This window comes from Lissotriton vulgaris, chromosome 5 (genome assembly GCF_964263255.1).
Source record: "Lissotriton vulgaris chromosome 5, aLisVul1.2, whole genome shotgun sequence".
Classification (NCBI taxonomy): domain Eukaryota; kingdom Metazoa; phylum Chordata; class Amphibia; order Caudata; family Salamandridae; genus Lissotriton; species Lissotriton vulgaris.
Genome location: NC_141693.1, coordinates 143,706,715 through 143,730,556, shown reverse-complemented (window position 1 = coordinate 143,730,556; position 23,842 = coordinate 143,706,715). Strand labels below are relative to the sequence as shown.

The window sequence follows — 23,842 nt, the reverse complement described above, 5'->3', positions numbered from 1 at the left end:
TTCCCAACAACCCGCAAGGGTAGCTTAGAAACACTGGAGCTGGATTTCTCGGCAGGAGAAAAAGACAGCATCTCTCTCAGTGGGTCTGCTAGAGGGTCGGCTTCCTTCGGCACTTGCAGTAGCAGGGCACGTCGGGCAAGTAGATAGTCTAACTGCTCCAAACCACCGCGTGTTTGCTATGGCAAGTGTGGGCAGATTTATACCTTGAAGGTGCCGAGTTTGACATGAAGGTGGACATAATAACGTCATTAAAGCCTTTTAACAAAATAGTGCCTCGAGGTTGTAATTAAGGACTAAGGAGTAACAACGCATGTAACAGGGGATGTCCTCATGGGAGGTTACAAGAAGAGACAGGATGGTACAAGGGAGGGACTACTTAGCCTATTGAGCAATGAAAAGCCACCATTTACAAAGGACAGGGACAGGAACCACTTTAAACGATGGATGGAAAGTGGTGGAGCTTTATGCACATATCCTGAATTCAGCGTGTCTCGAAGAGACAGAGCAAACGCTGCCTAGGCGAGACCTAAAAACGGCTTAGCCCCAGATGATGGCAAACAACCCCCCTCGAACTCCATGATTTCTAAGTGGATTATGATACAGTGCAATTCTTTTTAAAATATTTTAAAATAGACAGTAGTGACTGATGGGTTCATAAAACGAATCCAATCCTTTCTAATGGATTGTCCCCAAAAAATGCAGAGGGACTCTTGTTTCATCAGGTTAGATTTAGCATACCAAAAGGCTCTGGTCTTGCACCACTTTATTTTTTTAAATCATTTTTATAGAAGGTGTTTCATCACATATTAGCTCTCGAAACATAAAACAATCACTGGTTTACGTTAGTTTTCTGACTGTTTTTTATTGGCCTAGGGAGATGTGAATATATGCCATACTAACAGGATTAATACTAGGTCACAGTAGGTACAGTTCAAGCTATTTAAGAGGAAGTATCTGATCAGTATTGTCAGAGAGATTTCTGGTTATTACTCTCCAAGGACCAGAGCCCTCTTCTAGTTTAGGACAACAGCGCACTACAAACCATTATACCGTTCTCCGTCATTACCCATTCTCATGCATAATTAAGCACGATGTTGAACTTGGGGCTCCCTGATTCTACTGGGGGAACAACAATGGGTCTTTTTAACAGAAAGAGACCCAGGGAGATCAAACAATTGTTCATCATTTTGATCTCAGGTGCAGTCTCAGAATCTAAATGGTTATTTACCAGTAGGAGTAGTTTTGCAACTTGAAGTTTGTGGACTCACATGTTGTGCAATATTTTGCCATCTAGTAGTTGGGTCCAGAACTTCCTCTTTTTAGTAGTTCTTTACTATTTTTGAGGTCTTGCCTAGGCAGCGCTTACACTGTCTCTTCGAGACATGCTGTATTCAGGTATGGACTTGAAGCTCTGCCCACTCTCTGCTTTATTTTTCACTGGCTTGTATCATTGTTCTTTGTAAATGGCTTCTGATTTGTTAATAGGCTTATCAGTCCCTCCTTGGTACCTCCCTGTCTTCTCTGGTTACCTCTCATGAGGACCAGCCCTCTTACATGTGTCCTTACTTGGGAGCTTTCATTAGAAGTTCTAAAAACGATTTATTTAATTAATTAATGTACACAGGACTCATGGGACGCCAGCTTCAGCAATGGCGCATACTTCCTGCCTAAAAGACTTGGCATATGCATTTCTTCGTTTCCTACTCATCTGATGGGTTCCAAGGGCATCTGTTCCTGCATTTCCCCCTCAGGTGTTTTGTTTACTTTGTGGCTGGCTTGTTTACTTTGAATTGCTCCAGCACTCCACACCATTTGTTTCAGATGCTTCACTGCTTGCCTGCCCCAAGGTGTTCTTTAAAATGTGTCTTTCCACCCGGCACACCTCCAAAATTGCAGTTTGTTTGTTTTAAATTTAAATCGCTTACATCCCGGGCAAGAGATTAAGGGATTTTCTAATAACTACAGAATGTTAAGCCAAAGCAGAGGCTCGAACACTGGTCCCCAGATCCTGAGTCAGCTCCTCTGACCGCTGAACCACATCCTCTTCCTCTGATTTCCCTTCAGTGAGTATCCCATACAAAGCCAAGTCAGTCATTAACGGCACTTGTGAGACAGGCTAGAGCTCTGGGAGAAATGTTATCTCACGTCGGGTTATTCCACGCTTATCTCCGAGGTCATTATTATTTTAAAAAGCCCCTGCATCTGGGCACTGCAAATGTGAAACATCACTTTATATGTCAGAATGTTTATGTGCCCCTCTTCACCAGCGGGGAGGATGCGGTTGTCTGGCGGCGAGGAAGCCTAGAGGTGGAAGATGGGAGGCTGCTCTCTGCGGGGTAAGTGGGGAAGGACCCAGAGGAGGGGGATAAGAATCAGGAGCAGGACTCATGGAGAGCAGCGGCACTGTAAGAAGGCTCAGCCCCCACCCCTGCCCCTCGCACTAAGCTATGAGCTATGATACCGGAGGACCAGGTGAGGCAGAGGAGAGAGACAGGTGGGAGCCGGAAGAACAACAAGCATTTGCAATGCAATAGGTCTCACAATTGTGAGAGTTTGAGCTATTGGCATTGTAAATGACAATGCCTTTTATTTATGAATCGGTTTCTAAAACATAAGTACAAAGGCATTGTCACTTACAATGCCAATAGGTTAAACTCTCACAAATGCTAGACCTATTGCATTACAAATGCTTGTTTAATGTTGGGTGTCAATTGTTTTCACCATTTGGTATTTTACCTAGCCTTTCCTGACATCAGACGTTCTACCTCTGGTTGCCATCTTCAGATTCTATTTTTTGCCAGTGATTGTCCATGTAATGTGAAGTGGCTTCCTCTTGAATGTACCTTAGTTATTTATGTCTTTGCTTACTTGTCTTGCCTCATTTCCTGGGGAGGAGCATGGTTGCATGTGAATCCAGAAAATTCTTCAAGCAAAACTACTCCTACAGCTAAGTTCCATTTTGTTTTGCAGCATGGACCTTTTCTGGATTCACATGCTGTGCATTGACTTTGTAGAGGTTTCTTCACCATTGTAGCTGGGTTGGCAATGAGATTGAGTTTGTAAACAAGTATTTCAGTACTCTGTCTCACTTGCACTTCTTTCTTCACTTGGACAGTGATGCAGTAGTGTTTTGTGAATGCGTGTACTGACATTCATGCGGCCACGATATTTATATTGCTCAAAGGAATGTTTGCGAGAAGCTCCCTTCTTTCTGGTCGAGTGTGCTTGTGGTTTAATTTCTAGCTGCCTGCCAGTCTTTCTGTGACAAATTTGGATCGTTTGAGTTATCCACTTCGCTCTGGTGTTTTTTGTGACTTGTTTCCCATTGCCTACGAATGATACAAGAGATGTTTCCTTTTACTGATTGACTTTAATCTCTCCATGTAGTACATTATGACCCTGCGGGTGTCCAGCATATGCACTGCTCTTTCACCTGAAACTTTGGATTTTGGAAAAAACTCTGTATTTGTCTGATTTATGTGACAGTGGGATAGGACTTTTTTTTCGTGGAAAGCTTGGGTTGGTCCTATCCCTGTATATTTGTAGGCATAGTTCTTCTATCGTGAATGCTTGTTGCTCACTTACCCTGTGAAGAAATATCATTCTTGTTAGAAACACTGCTGTAAGCATGATGAATTTTAAAGCAGCAATGTGGAGTGGTTATAAAAGTTCATCATTTGGATGAGCACCACGATTAGGTCCCACATATATTTTGGAGCACTCTTTGGCAGCTATTCCTTTTGCCCCTTCTTTTAAATGTTTGACCACTGGTGCAGTGAAGAAACCTCTTCCTATGCATCCTCTTGTGTAGGCCACTATTGCTGCTAGATGTACCTTCAATGAAGCATAAGTTAGCTTTCTAGAAAATGTGTAAGCAATCTGAGGACTGTAGTATGATTTGTCTGTCCTGAAAAAGTCCAGATATCTAGCACCATCGTGTGTCTCTCTCCCATTTGGCTGCATAGTATTTCCTAGTTGTTGGTCTTCTTGCCTCCCTGAGGAGTGCTATTGCTTTCTCCGGCAGTGCCAGATGACTGAATTCTAAGTCATCAGGAGCATACTGAAATACTCGGTGTGTCTGGTTCTGGATGAAGAACCTTCCCCCCCCTTCTTGGACAGTAGCTCTTGTGATACTGAGAGCTCTTTATGTTATGCATCATTTATTTCAGATCTGACTACCAAGTTTGTCTTGTCCACTGGGCAGTGATGAGTATCAGCATCAGTGATTCTCTGCACTGGTTGATCACTATTGATAATAGTGGGATCAGGGTAAAAGTGTAAGTAAAGTTCCCTGACCAGTCTATGGTCAGCACAGTCCACAGAGAGTGGGGGTGTGGATGTCTGGATGCAAAGAACTGGCATTTCGTATATTTCTGGTGTCCCCCACCTTTAGAATAACTTCTCGATTACTGCCCGATTCAACTCCCACTCAAGTGAGGTGGATGCTTGTGTGATCAGTTTGTCCATTTACATGCGGTCAACTTCCGTTATATGTTTTGTTGTTACAGTTACCCTTCTCTGGATGACCCACCTCCATATCTCATGTGCTAACATGATAGGACAAATAATTCTGTCCCCGCTTATTTGTTGAGTTACAACATTGCTGTGTTGTCTGTTTAACTTGTATTGATTTGTTCCACAGCTGCTTCTGAAAAGCGTTTACATTTAGGAACACTGTCCTTGGTTCCAGCAAACATATGTGTTGTATCTCTTCTTGTGGTTTCCAGACCCCCTAATGGTGATGTCATTGTGGGGTTTGCCTGAAGGGTCTTCCTATTGTTGTATTGGTCTTATTCCACACATATTTTCTTCCTGTACCTTTTAAGAGAGAACTAGAACTTCCTAGCCAACTGTTGCTTGTGACCATTGGCATTGGCTTTGGCTTTGGACCCATCCCTGGATTGATCTCATGTCTAGACTTGCATGTGGTATTAAATGGTAAGCAGGAGGCCATCTTTCCCAGCAGCTTTCCCACAGTCCTCACTGTCAGACTGACTTTCTGGTAGTGTTGAGCTTCTTGTCTGTACTCTTGTTTTGCATGGGAATGCCTAAGCTTGCGCTGTGTTTATTTTTCCTCTCAAGAAGAGCTTATCCTCTTCTGTCGTGGGTAACTATTTCACCAAGTTTATGGTGAATACCAGTCTGTCGAGTGTCATCATTACTGTTCTTATGCTGTCTGCAATTGCGGGCGGAACTTGCTCTTACCAGTCAGTCATCTAAGTAGGGGTACACATGTATTCCTTCCCTTCTCAGATGAGCGGCTACGGCCGCAAAGCAATTTGTGAACACTCTGGGAGCCGATTATATCCCAAATGGTAGAACTCTGAATTGGTATTGTGCCTTGTCGATTATGAAATGCAGAAACCTCTTGTGCTTCTGATTTATTAGGATGTGCAGATAGGTGTCCTTAAGGTCTATGGTTGCCATGTAATCCTCCCAGCTCAATTTAGGAGATGACTTCTTGTACGGTTGTCATTTTGAACGCCTGTGTTTTAATGAACTTGTTTAAGAAGCAAAGGCCTAGTATGGGTTCTAGCAATTTACCTGGGTTCTGTACCTTGAAGTATGTTGAGTAGATTCCATGGGTGATTTCTTTCAGGGGCACTTTCTCTATTGCTTGTTTTTGTAGCAATTCGTTTACTTCCTGATGAAGATAGTTTTTCTTCACTTTCTTATGGGCTTGGTGGGTGCTTTTACAGTTCTATGCAAAAGCTGTATTAGATGATGTGGAGTATCCACTTTTCTATTATATCCTACTGGAGAAGGCTCCCTCTTCGTCTCCCAACAGGTATTGTGTGTGGGCAGGACTCCTGGCTTTTGGAGTCACTCGTTTGCTGCCGCTCTGGATGGCTGTCCTTCGCCTCTCGCTCACCTGCGAAAGGGCAGTCTCCGTGGCACCTGGAATTTCTACTGTTGTTTGTTCTGGACTTGTGTGCTGAATAGTTTGATGAGTCGTGCCGGCTTGTAAGACTTCTCTTCCCACAGCCTTCTAGTGGAATGACTGCCCTTCTTTGCTGTCCTCTAAACTGTAGAGCCCCCATTGACTTTGTGTCAGTCACCTTTTTAAGTTGTTGCAGTGTCTCATCTATTGCACTCACAAACAAGCATTCTCCATTTAAATGGGTGTTGATGATTTTGGCGTTCCCTTTATTTCTGAATCCCGAGACTGGCAGCCAGGTGTGCCTCCTTAAGGCTGTTCCAGCCCCCAGTTTCGGTCTTACAGCTGTGTCAGTGGCATAGAGTGCTGATTTTAGACACGTGTTTGCAATGCTCTTCCCCTCATCTGTGAGGGCTCAATCACACTTCTGGTATTGTACTGACAGGAGCTCTTCATTGTCTAAGACATCTTTTTCGCAGCGGTGATGGGCATAACTGTTAAACAGGCGGTTCAAGTTTGCTATGCACCACAATGCTGAAGCACCCCTCTTGAACTTTCTCCCGACTATTTCCATACCATTACTTTCCTTATCTGGGGTGGCCCAGAAGTAGTTGGCACATTGGCTCTTTTCCTGGTGGTGACTACAATGATGGAGTCTGCCACTGCATTGCCCGAATGGTTGGAGGGTCCTTCGATGAATGTTTATGTTTCTATTCGACCCAGGGTGTTACTGACCTGCAGGCTGCTAAATACTTGAACGCCTCCCTCCCTGGTCTAAGATGCTCTGAAGCATTGGTAGGAATTGGCTCTGGCTATGTGAGGGTAAAAGTGTCTCTAGAAAAAAGCATGACTGCAACCTCTCTTCATCCAACTGGACTCCATACCGTTCTGCTGCCCTTTTTACAACTGGATTCCACACAGCAATGTCATACGGTGGCGAGGGCCTCTAAGGATACGTGTCCACACCCTCTTCTGGGGAATCTTCATCAAGGTCTTGCCATTATTCTTCGATGCTTTCTGACCCTGTGAAGTCCTGGAAAAGACCCTGTGACTCTGGGACCTCCTCTTCATAGAAGAGTTCTTATTCCTCTTTTTCTTGCAGCTTTCGTGTCATAGGGGGGTCCAGTTCTCCCAAGTCTTTCTCCTCCTATACACGTTTCTTCAAAAGTTTCAACAGCATTCTGAATCCCTGGAGGGAGGAGTTGAAGTCCTTTTTCTTAAGGACCGCGCCCATTTCAGCCACACACTGTCTTTTCTTGAGCTCGATCTTGAGGGCATGTTACTCAGCATGGATTGTGGTCTCTAGTCTTTTCTTCTGTGTCAAGGTTTAGGCTGCCAGTATCCGGGCTAACTTCTTGACTTTTAATTGACCTCAATTGTGTTTCGAAGCCCGGAGTCTGTTCTGAAGCTCGACATCCGGTGGTGTCCCTTGTGTGGGACCCAAGGGGCTTCTGTCAGATGAATATTTGGCGCAAAGGCAGTATTTTGTGATCTAGAATTCAAAGATTTCCGCTTGACAGTCCCCATCTTTTTTCGCATTACACAAGAATGCTTCTCCTTCTGCTTCCTGTGTTCCCACTCGACATCTACGATCTCTTGCTCAACATCCAAGATCTCTTCCTCTGCATCTTCGGTGGAATGGTCCTCTTCCTCACTTGATAGTCTGAGGTCTCTCAAAGATAGTGGTTACTTCTGCATAGAGCACCTGCCTTTGCTTTTCTTGTGCCCTCAGTGTCTGGTTTGAGTTCTGTGCAAGCCTCACAGGTGTCGGTTTTGTAGTCTATCGGCAGGTAGAGGTTGCACACATGTTGGTTTTCCCTTTGGGCAAACTTCATGCAGAACAGGGGTGTCCCCAGACCAGGCATTCTCCATCCTTCGCCTGTTGCTCTTTCCACTTACTTCGGTGGCTTTCAGTGGAAGTCTGAAATCTTTAGATGACACTCCCTTCCTTCTGTGTGGCAATGAGCTTCCTCTAGGTCTGTGATCTTTTTTCATGATACCTTTTGTTCTTTATTCTTCATCCTTTCGATGATTCGAGAGCTTCAGCGATGTTTCCTAACCCAATGACGGAAAAAAAGAATCCGAAGATGGAGTCTACAGGTAGAGGCTTCCAGGGAGGATGTCTGACACATGGAGGATGGGCAACACAACAAATGGTGAGAACACCCAAAAACAACCCAACAAAAAAAAAAAAAGACAGAGACTAATACAGCAGGCGACTTCCGGACCCAACCACTAGATGGTGAATTAATACAAAGCATTTGAATCAATAGAAGATTCACTATGTAAAAACACTTTTTGCTATCATGTTTCACCATTTTCCCCGATGCAGGAGTGTGAGCGCTTGACTCCATAAATTCTGTACAAATCCTCTATGTCCAAATTATGTGCTGTCCCTCCACCCTCTCACGTTGAAATCTCAGGTAGTACGCCTGCACTGTAGGATACAACCTATTACTGAGGTCTGGATAGTTCTATGGAAATATTTAGTGCGTGAGGCACACTCTGACCCTTGCTTGCTGCCTTTTCTCGATAGTCCATTACAGTACCCTATTTTTCCTTCTTTAACCCCTTCGCTGCTCATGGCGAGCTCAGCTCGTCATGCAGTACACTGGTCGTGTGCTCATGACGAGCTGAGCTCGTCATGAAATAATGCATTTCAAGGATCTGCAGCACAGGAGGGGAATTGCCTTAGCAGTCATGTGGTTAAGTGTTTTCCAAATTCTCTATTAAACTTAGTTATCACGGTTAGTCCAGTCTTAGGCATTTGCCGCATAACAATCTGAAGAGTATGAAACTAGCCATCTTTCTCCTGCCAACAACAGTAACTCCACACACAAGGGGAATTTTGTTGCTGTTTCTGGAAATCTGTCCCATGGGGTGCTCTGATCAGTCATGCATACAGCAGATAATGTCCCCAAAGACTCCCATATGTTGTTTCACCTCATCAAAGAAGTGAAAGGCCTTACCCTTGTATAGGTCTCCTATAAACCTGCAGCATCCAGTAATCCAACCGGATGCCTTGGATTCACTGTCGCAGCCATACAGAAGCCTTTTATCCATAACATGAGTGACAGCCGTTCAGGGAAGTATTGCAGCGGGTACGCTGAAAACCAACACTCCAGGTCTCATTGCGATGGGGGGCGGACCGCCACAGACTGCCATCGGTGGAGGTCCATCCAACATCCAGGTCATTGACCCGACCGCCGGATTACAATACTGGCGGTTGGAGCGCAGACGTTGGGAGAAAGATCACCCCCTCAAACAGGATCCAAGATCCTGTTGGGGCTGCAGTCTGAATGCTATCCCTACAATGGAGGCAGCGCCTGTGCAGGCACCACCGTAGGGATTCGGATGCCCATTTCCGACTGCCTTTACTTGGCAGTCCCACAGTCCTAAAAAGGCAGACAGAAAAAGACTTTTGGGGCTTCAAGCAGGGCTCCAGTCTACCGTTGGCCACTGCTAAGTGACCTGGGAGGCACATGTAGTATCCCCACACATCCATGCACCTTGTGGCCTGGCACACTCTGCATGATTGTGCACAAAGTGCATTTTACCATTGTGGCTCGTGCTGGACCGCAGCACATGTCACAGTACTAGGAAGCACTTTACGACCATGGTGCTTGTGGTTTTATCAAGCCTGGGAGAGGGGGCAAGGGGGGAGCCGTTCTCCTGCTAAAATGCGATGGGGGTCTGACTGACTGCTGTCATAATCAGGGCCTCCATGTTTGGTACTACTTATATGACAGTGTACGTTGGCCTAGCTTCAATCTCGGATGGGTTCCTTCCCATACGTTTCACAGATTATTTGCCAAGGTACCAAACTGAATATCCTGTGGAACACAAAAGCACCTTGGATGTGGTCACCTACCTAGTAGGAGCATTTTCAATATTGCCCCGTTAGTTCAGAGTTCCATCTACTTTTTAAAAGACAGTCAAGAGGTGAATGGATCACATACTCCGGTACACCACGGCATCAGCAGCATATTGTGGTTGATTTTCCCAGCTTTTATTGTCGGTCCATCCATCTGTTGCCTCAACTTGCCCGTCAGGGATACTACTGCGAGTGCAAATCTAGGTGACAAGGGTCATTCCTGTTGAGTAAATCACCCCATATCCAGCTCTAAGACACTATCATTTTAGTATGTACATGGACCTGGGACCACACGTATAGTAGTTTTATCCATCAAGCAATAACAGGGCTGAAAATGTATTTCTACGATACTTTCAACAGAGAGTCCCAGCTAACGCTGCCAAAGGCTTTTTCAATATTAAAAAAGCCACTACAATCTGGCTACCTGGCCAGATAGAATGTAACACATGCTAATCATCTCAAGTTACATATGGTATTTTAGTACTGAATAAATCTAGACTGGTTTGTTAGTATTATGTCTGTGACTACTGTCAGAAGTCGTTTCACTTTGGCTACTAAAGTGTTTTACGTTTGACAAGTATCATGGACAATGGTCTACAGAGGTCTTTCTAAAGCTTGTGGACTACTATATACCAAGCTTTTTTTATACTGTCATGGAGCCTCCTCTCTCAATCTCCTCTTTGCCCCCTTCCAATAACTTCTCCATTATTACGCTGCATTTACTGATGTGAGTGAGTTGGAAGTCCCACATTACAACGAGGTTTGCCTGTTTATCGTGGGCCTAAGTGTGTACCTTAGCAACCAGTCTATAAGGTCACATACTGCATTCTTCATTAAACGTAAACCCCATAACATCCATACTAATATAATAAAGAGAGCCCAAACCTTTGAGGCAGGTAATCTCAGGAACCACAGCACCAATCAACACCCAATACAGCGTTGGAAAGGACAGTTGCAGCAGAAGGACATAGGCTATGCAGACGCCCCCCATATACATTTAAAAGGTAAAAGAACCGTGCCAGCAAAGTAGTCCCTGGTGGGCGTGACAGCGTTGTGCTGTGGGCATGTGCTGGGGCGTGACAAACGCTGGGGGCGTTTGGTACGTTCCGCCCTTCATGCCATGTCTCATATCGTGTGCTAATCCCACCCTGCTCCCTTTAAATACCCTGCACCCCATAATCATAACCCACCCTTACTCCTTATAATACCCCAACACCCTTAAACATTAACCCATCTTAACCCTATAAATATACCCTGTACCCCAAAACCCAAACCTATCCCTAAACTCTAAAAATACCCCGTGCCCCAAAACCTAGCCCTGAACCCTTAAAATACCCCTGAACCCCCAAACCTAGCCCTGAACCCTTAAAATACCCCTGTACCCCAAACCTACCCCTGAACCCTAAAATACCCCTGTACCCCAAAACCCAAACCTAGCCCTGAATCCTAAAAATACCCCTGCACCTCAACACCCAAACCTAGCCCTGAACCCTTAAAATACCCCTGTACCCCAAAACCCAAATCTAGCCCTGAACCCTAAAAAAATAACCCTGTACCCCAAACCTACCCCTGAACCCTAAAATGCCCCTGTACCCCAAAACCCAAACCTAGCCCTGAATCCTAAAAATACCCCTGCACCCCAAAACCCAAACCTAGCCCTGAACCCTTAAAATAACCCTGTACCACAAACCTACCCCTGAACCCTAAAAATACCCCTGTACCCCAAAACCCATACCTATCCCTAAACCCTAAAACTACCCCTGTGCCCCATAACCCAAAACTATATTTGAACCCTTAAAATACTCAAACACCCCAAAACATATACCTCAGTACCCCAAAACATATACCCCTATACCCAAACTTACCTTATCCAAACATTTAAAAAAAAACATGCTTTTACCATTCATGCATTTACAACGAATTTCGTTGTAAATGTATGCGTGGTAAAAGCATATAAAATGCAATGCCATGCGTTATAATGGCATTGCGGAGTCATGGTACTTTCGTAATTAAAGTATGCTGAGTGACGGTATGTGGAAAGAAAGTTGCGGAATAATGGGTGTTTACCCTCCCCCGGCAACATACTCAGATTTTTTCACCACCCATTTGATCTCTCTCATTGATGGCCAGCACCGACATACATTTTTTGGACACACCTCCCGCCACAAGTTCTAGAATTACGAACTTTAGAGCTGGGGAGCTACGTTCGAATCTCGGCAACAGCTCAACATCCTGTGATTCCAGGCAAATCGCTTCGTCTCCCCGTGCCTACCACAAATGAAAGTGTTCTTCTGTAATGTAAATTGTGCTCATGCAATGTTGTCGAGTTTGTGCTATATAATATTGCAAGGAAAAATAAAGTAGGGAAACTCTAGTTCACACACTACTGAACACGCACTATTAAGTGCATCAGCAGTGCACTGTGAATCGGAGCGTTTCACAGGCCTGTCACAGATAAGAAATGCTATCAAAACGAAATCCTACAAAACGATATACTACTGGCTGGCAGCAATTCATACCCGGACAACGGCGGGACGGGCTGCTAGTTATTGATAAAGATGCACCTCTAGGAATGTGATCCTTAAGTGAGACTTGTGATTGGAGTGCTGCTGTGCCACTTAGAAGAAGTTGTTGAGCTATGAACATTTATGGTTCCTACGAGGTATAGTATGTACTACTGAACTTGCTGAATAAAGAAACCTACATGAATCCCAAATTGTCCATTGATTCTTCTTAATGTACATTTGAGATATCAATTCAAGATACTTCAGTGGTTTTCACAGATTCTTAGCCCACAGAACAAAAATATTAAAGAAGGCTGGCGCAGCACTGTCTCTAGGACTATGAAGAAGTTGATATGTTCTTAAAGTAATGGAATATTATTATGTGTTTAGGAAAACCTACAAAGTTAATTTTCTTTGTGGAAACTGAGGTTTGAACAGGAGGTAGCAAATGTTGCTTTCGAATTTCTGTTGGATGATAAGCGAACTATAAAAGTAGCATGCTTTTGGAGTTCAATTACATTAGATTTTGAAGAGACTTCAAAGACACTGCACATGAATAGCAATACCATTATTTTTAATATTAATAGGAAACACACAAGCACACATTTTCGATAACCACTACATTAACGCTCCATTTTAGAATAATCTTTAAGTAATCAATATTTACTCAATGTTATTACACCACTGTTGACTAAATTATTTTCTAAGGTTTCAAAAATAAGACCAATTAGGATTTGTCAGTGTCATACTTACCCATCCTTTTAATGGCTCCCAAGTTGGTACTCGGTTGCATAAATCACGCAGAATACGTAGAACAATTACACATGACTTTAATCCATTTGCTCTTGCCTAAAACAAACAAAGGGGTTGCAATGCAACTGTATAAATACAATTTTTCTTTTTATTCACAGAACCATGGGATAGATCTTAAAATATTTTTTGTTAATTGTTTACTTTTAATCATGCAAACAAATAATACAAAAAGGCATCTACCTGACTCTTAAAAGTGGTGACTTACAATAAATCAGAAACACATTATATATAAATCGCTTTTGTAGCCTAATCATAGATTCAGGCTAGTCAACTGTCCAGATTATTCAATATAATTCACTAATTTAACATTATTCGAAATCCAAAAGATTATATTTAATGAATCACTAAACATTTGAAATGTGAAATTATAGACGTTTAAATGAAAACCTCATAAGGCTATCCAAGATAAGAACAAATCAGCCAACCTGAAACCATTTGGCATGACGCAGTGACGCCAAGGCGTTCAGGCATTTCTGCCTGTCCAATAAATCCGGAGGATCTTTCATCGCAACATTTTCTACTGGTAAAACGGAATAAAAAAAACAGATACAATTTGACCAAGGGGATTCTGTCAAAGTACAAAAAAGGGTAGAGCATCTCAATGGGCTAATAAGACTCCCAGAAGTGTAATATCCAAGAGGTGCACTGTAATTAAACAGCCATAAAAGTAGTATTGTGCAGATGTGCTGCAAAAGCAAAAAGGCATTCGCTCAGTATACAAATTGACAACAACAGCTACATACAATCTGGGATCTTATTAAGAATGCAAAACACATTACAGGGTAAAAAAATAGCATGTAGCATTTCTTTTCAACTATACAGAATATGCTCAACATATACATTCTACAGCTAATACACTGCTTCGAGAAGTACAGTTCTTCAGAACAACGAATCTTTCGAGACAACCAAATAATTTGATGACATTTCTTTAAATCAAAGTGGGACTAATTTTGTTAGCCAACATACACTGGGTTACTCATCCATCTCATAACATGGACTACTAAATCCTTAACTGTGCAAATATTGTCAGGCAGAGACCGGAAAACTGATTATCACTGCTCAACTATTCAAAGACAGTTCCAACTGGAAAGCATCTCTTTGGTTTCAGGGGTGTATAGTGTGTGGGATGTCACAAAAAAGAACTATGCATCTCTTTTGCATTGCATGGAGGTCACCATTGTATATACTATTTTACAGTAGTATGTAGCAGGATGTAGACCCCCAGGGGCCGACATATCACTTTACAAAAAAGGAAAAATTGTCAAGTCAAGGGTTTGAGCCATTCCTGTTTAAACAAGTTCTGTTACAGGCAAACCATACAAAGATTTTCCTATTCTGATAGATATTAAGCCCACTAAAGATACCTTCTTCTGCAAGAAGTGTTTGATATCGTAGGTGACATCTCAATTTGAATCGTTTTGTAATCATGAATGGTAGGTTGAAAAGAGGTGGGAGTGGCGGGTTTGTACGAGGTAAAATTAAAATAAAAAGTCAAACCATGGAGGTGAGACAGGAAGTAAAGTTCTACATATAAGAGGATTTTATGTAATGTACAAATACTCAAGTTGCTTCATACTTACATGAACAGAATATCATGGCTAAAGAGAGTTTTATGCTGGCTAAGGCTCGATACCAAGAAAAGGTTGCTTCAAAGATGCTCAGAAGCACTGACTGGAACCAACAGCCTTCAGCTCTCTCGATAATCAAGTGTTTTGAAAGGGGACTGGTGTTGACACTTTTTGGCGGAATTCGGCTTAATGCATCATAGTGAAACAAACAAGGAACATGGTCATTCCTCTACCTTCCTCACTGCTAGTTAGGAATTCCTACATCGAGTAGATTCTTCAAATAATGGTCATTATTTATTTTAGAGGGACAAAGTACAAGAGCTCCCTTCCTGTCAGCTAGCCCAGTTCCTCAACATCGTATCCTACGCTGGCGACACCCAGCTCATCCCCCCCCTCACCAAAGTCCCCACCAACACCAAACTAAACTTCCAGAAAGGAATGCAAGACGTCGCAGTCTGGATGACCAACAGCTGCATGAAGCTTAACACCGAAAAAACAGAGGTCCTCATTCTTGGAACCACCCTCTCAGCATGGGACAACACCTGATGGCCGACCGCCCTCCGAAGCCCACCCACCCCCACAGACAACGCCCAAAATCTCAGCATAGTACTCGACGCATCACTCACCATGAACCGACAGGTCAAGGCCGTCACCTCCAGCTGCTTCAACACACTCCGCATCCTCCACAAGACCTTCAAATGGATCCCCCCTGAGTCAAGAAAGACGGTCACCCACGCACTCATCACCAGCAGACTGGACTATGGAAACGCCGTCTAAGCCGACATCAACAAATCCCTACTCCAGACAACAGAGAACACCGCTGCCAGACTCATCCTAGACATCCCCTGGCACAAACACATCAGCCAACACCTATGTAGACTCCACTGGCTCCACGTGGAGAATAGAATCACCTTCAAGATCCTCACCAACGCCTACAAATGCCTATATAACAACGGGCCAAAATACCTCAACAGCAGAATCAACTTCCACATACCGAAAAGAAACCTCCGATCCACCAACCTCACCCTGGCCAAAACCTCCCGCATCCACAGAGCTAGAGCAGGCGGAGGATCCTTCTCCCACATTGCAGCAAGAACTGGAACGAGCTACCGGCAGACATCAGGAGCACCCCTTCCCTGAACACCTTCAGAAAGACCCTCAAGTCCTGGCTCTTCTGCTATGCGGTTCTGCTTACCCCCCCCTCCCAGCGCCTTGAAACTCTTACGGCTGAGTAGCGTGCTTACAATCCCCGATTGGTGGATTGTGTCCCAAACCGACCACACACTGGTACCCACGCCTTTTCTTCCATATATGTTAGGACTACAACATATGCTACAAAATGTAAAGGGTGGCCGAGTCTTATGAAACGGGAAGAGTTAGAACTAAGAATACTGGAATCATAAGAAAAAATATTCCTTACGCTGTCATTCTAGGAAATCAGATTTCAAAGAAATCAAAAGGAAAGATCTTACATTGATCGCATACGTTGCACACTCCTGCAAACTAGTGTTTGGTGTGGGAATTGCTAGCAGTTGTTTTTCAAAGTCTTCATTATAATTTCATGGCAACTCATGATCCCTCCCTGAAACCTGCAAGGCACTAGGACAGTTGGCTTTGTGTGGCTCTGCACTGTGTCCTTCCCGCCCAGACATGACAACGTCAGGTTACTATATCTGTGCCACCTTCATGGGTTGCTATCAGTTTCTTTCTCATCTCCATCTGCGCCGATAGATGCAGAGCTACTGAAATCATAATGTGTCAGTGTGCAGACTTTCAGATTGGGATCTTGCTAATGGACCATGGGAGTCCATTCGACAAAAAGGGAAGGAGGGTGGGTGCGTTAGGAATCTGCCATTAGATAGTCTCTACCAGAAAATATGTTACCTAAGGTAAGTAACTTGTTCTTCTGATACAAACTTCTAACTGCAGACACTCTACTAGCCTTGTTTGGGGCAACTAGAATTACTTGAGCCACTTCTTTCCTGATATTTTTCAGCAAATAGAACGCACATGGCCAAGAGGCCCAGAAGCATCAGAGCCGCTCCAAATGAAATCCATGCTAAGGGTTGAAAGATCAGGATCAGAGCCTGAATGCCACAGACTTGTTAAGGTGGAGGAATGTGCCGCAAAAACACTGTCTAGGAAGGGGAGCCATTGAGGTATGGGAAAACTGGGATTTCCAGCCTCCGCAGATGGGTTGCTGTCACGTTGTCACATTTGTGAACACCCAAGATCCCCTAGTAAGGCCAAAGGGGAGCACTGTGAACTGAAAGTGCTCTTGGCCTACCTGAAACCACAGGTAACATCAGTGGGAATGTAGGACTGGGATGTGAAACTATGTGACCACAAGTCTAGCATTTCCATCAAACATTGCCATCCAATCTCCTGGATTCCGGGCAGACAGAACGTGAACCGGGGGGGGGGGGGGGGGGGGGGGGGGGGATTTTGAACTTGTCCTTCAACGGGCAAAGGTCTAGGATGGGGTCTAGGATGGGGCAAATGTCCAGAAAGTAAAAGGAGCAGCAACTAGGCACCCTACGCATTGGAGACCTTGAACTTCTCCATGGAGTATGGACAAGTGGTCCTCCAGGAGGTGTTGTGGTTTGGGTGGCATGTCCGGGTGTTAGGACACAAGAGACAAGGATTATATCTTTTGAACAATCTGGAACACCTATTAATCGGATGTTATGCTCCTCCAGCTAGGGAGGTGAAAAGTTATGTGAAGGACTGGAGTTTGGATTGTTTTTTGCCCCTTCGGGCCTGGACATTGCCAGCCTGATCACCGGACCCGAAAGAAGGGGAAGGGCTGTTGAGGTGCATATTCTCTCTGCCTCTGCTTGTAGCCCCTACTAAAACCTTCGAAGTGGTGCTCCTGTTCTGGCAGACTGTGGAACTGGTGCAGCTAAGGTTGAAGAGCAAGCAGAGGCATTACTCTTCTTGAATCTTTCAAGGTTCATGTCTGAATTTGTTCCAAAAAGCCTAAAGCCATCAATGGGGAAGTCCATGAGAGATTGCAGGATATCAGATGAGAAGCAAGTGGTGCGAATCCAGGTGTAACACCTAAACACTAGCTCTGATGCCAACTTCCCTACACAGGCAGTTGAAAGAGTCCAGACTGGATCTAAAAGAGTAAGCCTATCCAAATTAAGTCTCTGCAAGGGTGGACGGAGTTCCTCTAGGCGGGTATCTGGCAAGATGTCTGCCACTCTGTACCATAATGCATGCAATTATCTTCACAGACAACATGTTTTGGAGCATAAGGCAAGTTTGAAACGGGGGGAACATTTGCTTTGTGTATGTCTCCATCCTTTTGGATTCCACTTCAGGTGGTGTAGTTGGAAAGAATTGCGGTTTAGGTGAATAGTTGACAACTGCAACACCAAGGTCTCTGGATTAATGTGCCACAAAAGAAAGTCTGGATGTCCAGCGCAGGCCTGTGCCACCGCCCCACACCACATGCCTATGACAGACAAATTCCTTGTTTCATTTCAGGTTCCCACCAGAATATCAGTCACTTCCTTCTTAGAGGCTAAGGAAAAATGTATCACAGTTTTTTACTCAGAATGATCCCATTTTAAGTACTTGGATGAAAGGTTCCTCTTCTGTTAAGGCATGCAAATCGCTAATTCTACACAAGGAAGAGACTGCTACTAGAAATGTTACCATCCGTGAAAGGTACTTCACACACTAAGTACACAATACTTCTAACAGAGGTCCCATGAGGCTTGTGAAAACTACATTAAGGGCTCACTTAAGGACCAGTGGTATCCGGGAGGGTCAGGAGGGACTAACTTGTTTAAGACCTATTAATCCTTTGACTACTGTAATCTTAAATAAAGATGTATGTTGTCTATTCTGCCTGAAAGCTGTTAACACTGCTAAATGCAGCCTAATAGATTTCAAATATTTTTTTAAAATACAAGAGGTAGCAGATAACATCCTGAATAAATGTTTGCAGAAGCTGTGAATGTCTAGTTAATCGATAATTGACAACGTGTTTCCATTTGGCAGCATAGCAATACTGTTTGGTTGTTTTGCAAGCCTCATACAAAATGAGCATACACGGTTCTCAAAGAGGTGGATACCCTACCTATGGGAGCTCAGATGTCAAATAGCGAGGTTCAATTGTTTCAGATATGGATACCTCAGTTGATCTTGATGCAGAGCCAGTTGACAGGTATTTCCGGTAGCACCTTGTGTCCTTGCTGCCTTGCCCACCTCAAAGCGACGACATTGAGTGTCATCTTAACTTTTTTTCTACCTAAGGGATCAGTTAGTGGAGAAAAAGCATAGGCAAAAACGCCACACCTGCTCATTCATGGACAAATGCACAGGTACTGAGGGTGTGGGCACCTTGAGGCAAACATTGGCCATTTCGCATTTTCTGTGGTGGCAAAGATCAACTGTGGGTGTCAATTCAAAATGTACTGCTGAAGAATTTGGGATCAATGTCCTACTCGCGTACTTTGTTGATGCTTCCACTAAGAAAAATCCCTTGTTGGCCACTTCTAACAGATGCTCCACTAAGAACATGATTTGGTGAAGATTGACCAGTGTTGAGTGAGTGCCTCCTTACTTCTGGATGCAGTCAAGCAGCCTGTTGTCAAGAATGCTATTCTCTTATTGCAATTGATGTATAAAACCTTCAGGTGACATTTGGACTGCTGTGTACTCCAAGAAACATATATTCATTTTCTGGTGCTATGTCCAGGTAGCCTTTACAGCCATGCTACTAGATGCTTAGCCCACCTAGCATGTGAGGGGTCTGTAGTAACGGTCACCAGCGGCTGAGTGTAGACAAACAATCTTCTCATTAACAAGCACCTGTTGTGCCACAATTTTCAATTGTGCTGAACTGTGAGTTGTACAAACCCTAAATTTTCCATTTATCTGTCATTCCTACCTATTGCCTGGGCAGGCAGTTCTGTAGTGAATGCATGTCTATGTGATTGTGTGGCACTATCCAAATGCAGAATGCTATCTTCCCCAGCCATTTCATGATTGTCCTCACTGATTGAGGATGTGGCATCTGATAAGGGAGTAGCCTCTGAAATGCCATCACCTTTTCCAGTTTGGGAGAGGATTTGAGTGTCACTTTGTTCACTATCGTTCCTAAAGAGAGATGCTGCAGGTAGTGATGTGATTTTTTTGGCAAACAGTATGAAAACAAACCAGTGAAGACCTAACACAATTAAATTTGTGCTAGGCATTGCTGCTCATCTGCCATTTTGCTAGATACAGAAAGTCATGAATGGAGCGGCGACCACCACTAGACATCTGGTGAATACTCTCAGCAGTTGTTGACTCTGACTTTGAATTATTAATGTTATCCACCTACCATACATCTGAGGTAGCGATGATGTGAAGGGTGGGAGGGGATGTTAAAGTAAGAGTCTTTCAGATCTAGGGTTGCTATAGGATCTGTGCAGAGCAGCAGAATGATTCCATCCAGGGTCGTCATCTTGAAATGGGCTGACAGTGTGTAACAATTTAACAGCATAAGGTCAAGGATAGACCATGGTGTGTCGTCTTTCTTGGGGATTAGTAAGTATACTCCTTGAACTCCCTTTGGAGTGGAGGAACAGGTTCTATAGCAACCTTGCTAACTAATGCTTGTACATCCTGCAGCAGTATCTGAAGCTCTTGAGTGATTGAGTTAAAGCCAGGTGTGATGTATGGCAGTGATGATTTAAACATCAAGCAGTATCCTTGTCAAACGAGTGACAGGATCCACTAGTTCGTGGTTATCTCCTTCCACTTTGGAAGGAATAACCTGGTCCCTCCTCCAACAGGTTCTATGTAATAGATGGATGGTAGGCAAATCAGTGCTTTTAGGCATAGTCGCCCTTTCCTTACCCACCTCTGCCGTTACCTCTAAAGCCACATCTTGTGTAGGTGTTTTGAGGCTGTTCCTCCTAAAATGTTTAAAGCTGCTGAAAGCTAGAAAACTGCTAAGTTGCTGCAGCTTTAGCATCTCCACTCGCCGAAAACAAGTTTTACCAGAATGCATTTGGAGTGCCACCATCATAGTCTCCACAGTGGTCCAAACAAATATGTACCTTCAAAAAGAAAGTGAATGATGTACTCTACTTCAGGATTATCTATGGAATAAGTTTATTGGATGCAGCCTATGTTCTGGTTGCAGGTTTTTTTCAACGGGGCCTATGAATATATATGAATATATATATATATATATATATATATATATATATATATATATATATATATATATATATATATATATATATATATATATATCTCTAGAAAAATTAAAGTGATGGTCTCACCAAAGGAACTTACTGGTGCACTTGGTGCAAAACTGGAAGGGTGAATTATCCATAGTTCCCAAAATGCAACTAATTGGAGGAGATACTGGACAATGGAGTCAAGCTACTTATGTGAGTCTCAGCAGTGTTGGCCGTCCAAAAGGATGCAAGAACTGCATGGCAGAAAAACACAATCTGAAGGGTGGAGCTGTGGTCCTGGTGCATTGTGGGTTTCCGAGAGGGCTCTTGACTTACCTTGAAATTGAAACTTATATTTCAAAGTACTACAGATCTATAGCTTCGCAGGGCTATCAAATTTGAATGAACTCATTCTCCTGATGGTACCACCACCCTAAACTAGGTGAAGGGTTTTCATATGCTCTGGAAATAAATGAAATGAAATGAAATTAAATGAGTTTTATCTTGCGCAAACTTTGCCCAATGGGCGTCAAGGCGCCTAATTCAAATAGTACAGCTCGCAGATCAAACCAGCATTCTCTTATTGGTAGGCTTTGGTAAAGCACCACGTCTTAAGGGCCTTTTTAAACAGATCAATTGAGGGTAGGGTTTTAACCTCAATTGGGAGAGAATTCCAGAGCTTAGGAGCGGCGACAGAAAAAGCTCTCGCTCCCCATCTGGCTAGCCTTGTGCGGGGCACTACCAGTTGAAATAATCCAGCAGATCGAAGAGATCTGGTTGGGATATAGCGGGTAAGCAGGGACCCAAGTGCATCGTCCGTGCCGGCCGCAAGAGCTCTGTATGTAAGGCATAGAATCTTAAAAAAGACTATGCTGAACAGGGAGCCAATGTAGATCTCTCCTGGCAGTCGTGGCTGAAGATGCCAAAGGGAGGGCCAGAACAAAACGTGCAGCAGCATTCTGCACGATTTGCAGTTGATGGATAAGGCCCTTGTTGGACTCCACATACAGGGAGTTGCAATAATCAAGCCTGGAGCCAACAAGAGCGATTGCAATCTGCTTCCTAGCCTGGAGAGAAAGATAGTTACGGATCCTATTTAGAATCCTGATAACACCCCAGCATGTGGCCACGGTCCTATTTACTTGGAGCGTCATAGAAAGTGAAGTGTCAAAAACCACGCAGAGATTTCTGGCTGATTGGGAGGGAGTGGGGCAGGTGCCAAGAGATGAAGGCCACCACTCGCTCGACCAAACATCTTGGTTTTTCCCAAAGACCAAGACCTCTGTCTTGTCGCCATTTAGTTTTAGGGAATTGATGATCATCCAGTCTGCCACATGCTGCATGCATGACCTAAAGCTAATGGCGGATGTATGGACAGAGGAGTGAGCCAGTGACACCATGATCTGGGTGTCGTCGGCGTAGGACACCACCTCCATCCCCTGCGATCTTACTAGTCTAGCAAGGGGGCCACATAGATGTTAAACAGGGTCGGACTAAGGCCCGACCCCTGTGGCACCCCGCATTGCAATGACTTAGCAGGGGAGAGGAAATTTCCAATCTGCCCCTATTCGGTCCAAGCGCCAGTAAGCCTTTTACAAATAATAAAATGAGAGGACTTTTAAAGCATGTATTAAAAGGCTAATCAATCTCAGCATTGAATATAGGAAAGTACTCCGGATGGGGTTATGAATTTAAATGGTGACCTTAAGATTGTAATAAATGGAAAAGGAGCCTTCAACTCTGATTCCAACATACAAATTTGGCAAAGGATCTAGTCATTCATGTAAGTCTTAGGTACTCTAGTTGCAAACATGACACACAGTGGCAGTCACTAGGAAGACAAATAGTAATCATTCCAATATCCTGCAGAGCTTTTAAGAAAGATGAAAATGAAAGGAGCTGAAAATAGGAACAACTGTCCCTCCTTGCTCTGCAGGAATACATTCCATGTACTAGATATTTTATTCTAAACTTTAAAAATATCAGTGGAATATTTAAGAAGTATAATAAATGAGCATATTCTATACAGTAGCAAATGAAAGATAATCCACTTAAAATTATACAGTATATAATCCTACTCGATGTAGAAATAATGTACAAATGTGACCATAAATCCCTGTGCCCCCTCATACTCAATTGTTACAGATGATAATCAGTTTTCCGGCTGCTTCTCATTACTTAGGAGGAATTTGCTTGTTCTGAAGCTTCTGTATAATATGAAAAGGGTTAAAAGAGCAAATGCTACATGCTCATTTTCTGACATTGTGAACGTCACAGCAGATGTTTGCATTGCTTCTCATGAAGTTTGTAGGTGCTGTAAGGATTAAATGATGTACGATTGACATATGTCACATGCACAAAATGATTTCCATTTTAAGGTTTTTTTTCTTTATTGAGCTAATGTATTTTGTAATGTAGCCAATATAAACATCTGCATCAAGCCAACACATTGTTTAAAAAAAAGTTTGTAAATGAGCGATTAGTTTCAAAATAAAGTTAGAGATGATTAAGATTGACTGCCTGCAAAATAAATCATAAAAACGACTGCAGTTGTTTTTTCAAAGCTAACATTAAAAGATTTGCAGTGTTCAGACCTCTAGACACCATCACATCTTCCCAGGACATGATACAGCTGGTGCAAAGCAAATAAAGTTGTGCATGCTAAGGCAGAACATGAACATTCTGAAATTCAAACAGATAACTTCAACAATTCTTTTTGTTCTGACAGAAAAAATAAATGCAACTGAATTCTTAATTAGTTTTGCACAGTGTTATCTGTATTTTTTCGTATCAGGGACACGATATTGGTGACTGAAAAAAAGATAGTGTTTTAGTTTTTTTTTTGCAGGCAGTCAGCACTTATTGGCAGGATTCCATTAAAAGGCAAGGTGAAAGGATCAGGCAGTGAGCAGGGGAGTCAGACTTGCACCAGATTCCCTTTTACATCTTCAGTGTCATCACCAACAAAAAGAAAATCTGTTTCTTCATGCTCTGATTGCCAATTAGGTGACAGACTGAAC

General features: G+C 43.4%; 1 protein-coding gene across 6 annotated transcripts in view; it reads right to left on the bottom strand.

The window, feature by feature from the left end:
- Positions 1-23,842, bottom strand: part of STRBP (spermatid perinuclear RNA binding protein) — a 518,214-nt gene that overhangs the window by 340,611 nt on the left and 153,761 nt on the right. For 2 of the 6 annotated variants that reach the window (XM_086921075.1, XM_086921077.1), the window contains exons 6-7: positions 13,495-13,589; positions 13,010-13,105 (exon numbers count right to left, since the gene is read on the bottom strand). In XM_086921075.1, the coding sequence (XP_086777201.1) occupies positions 13,010-13,105; positions 13,495-13,589 (191 nt within the window). The remainder of the gene's footprint in view (positions 1-13,009; positions 13,106-13,494; positions 13,590-23,842) is intronic. The other 4 variants (XM_086921076.1, XM_086921080.1, XM_086921078.1 and 1 more) reach the window with 2 other exon arrangements.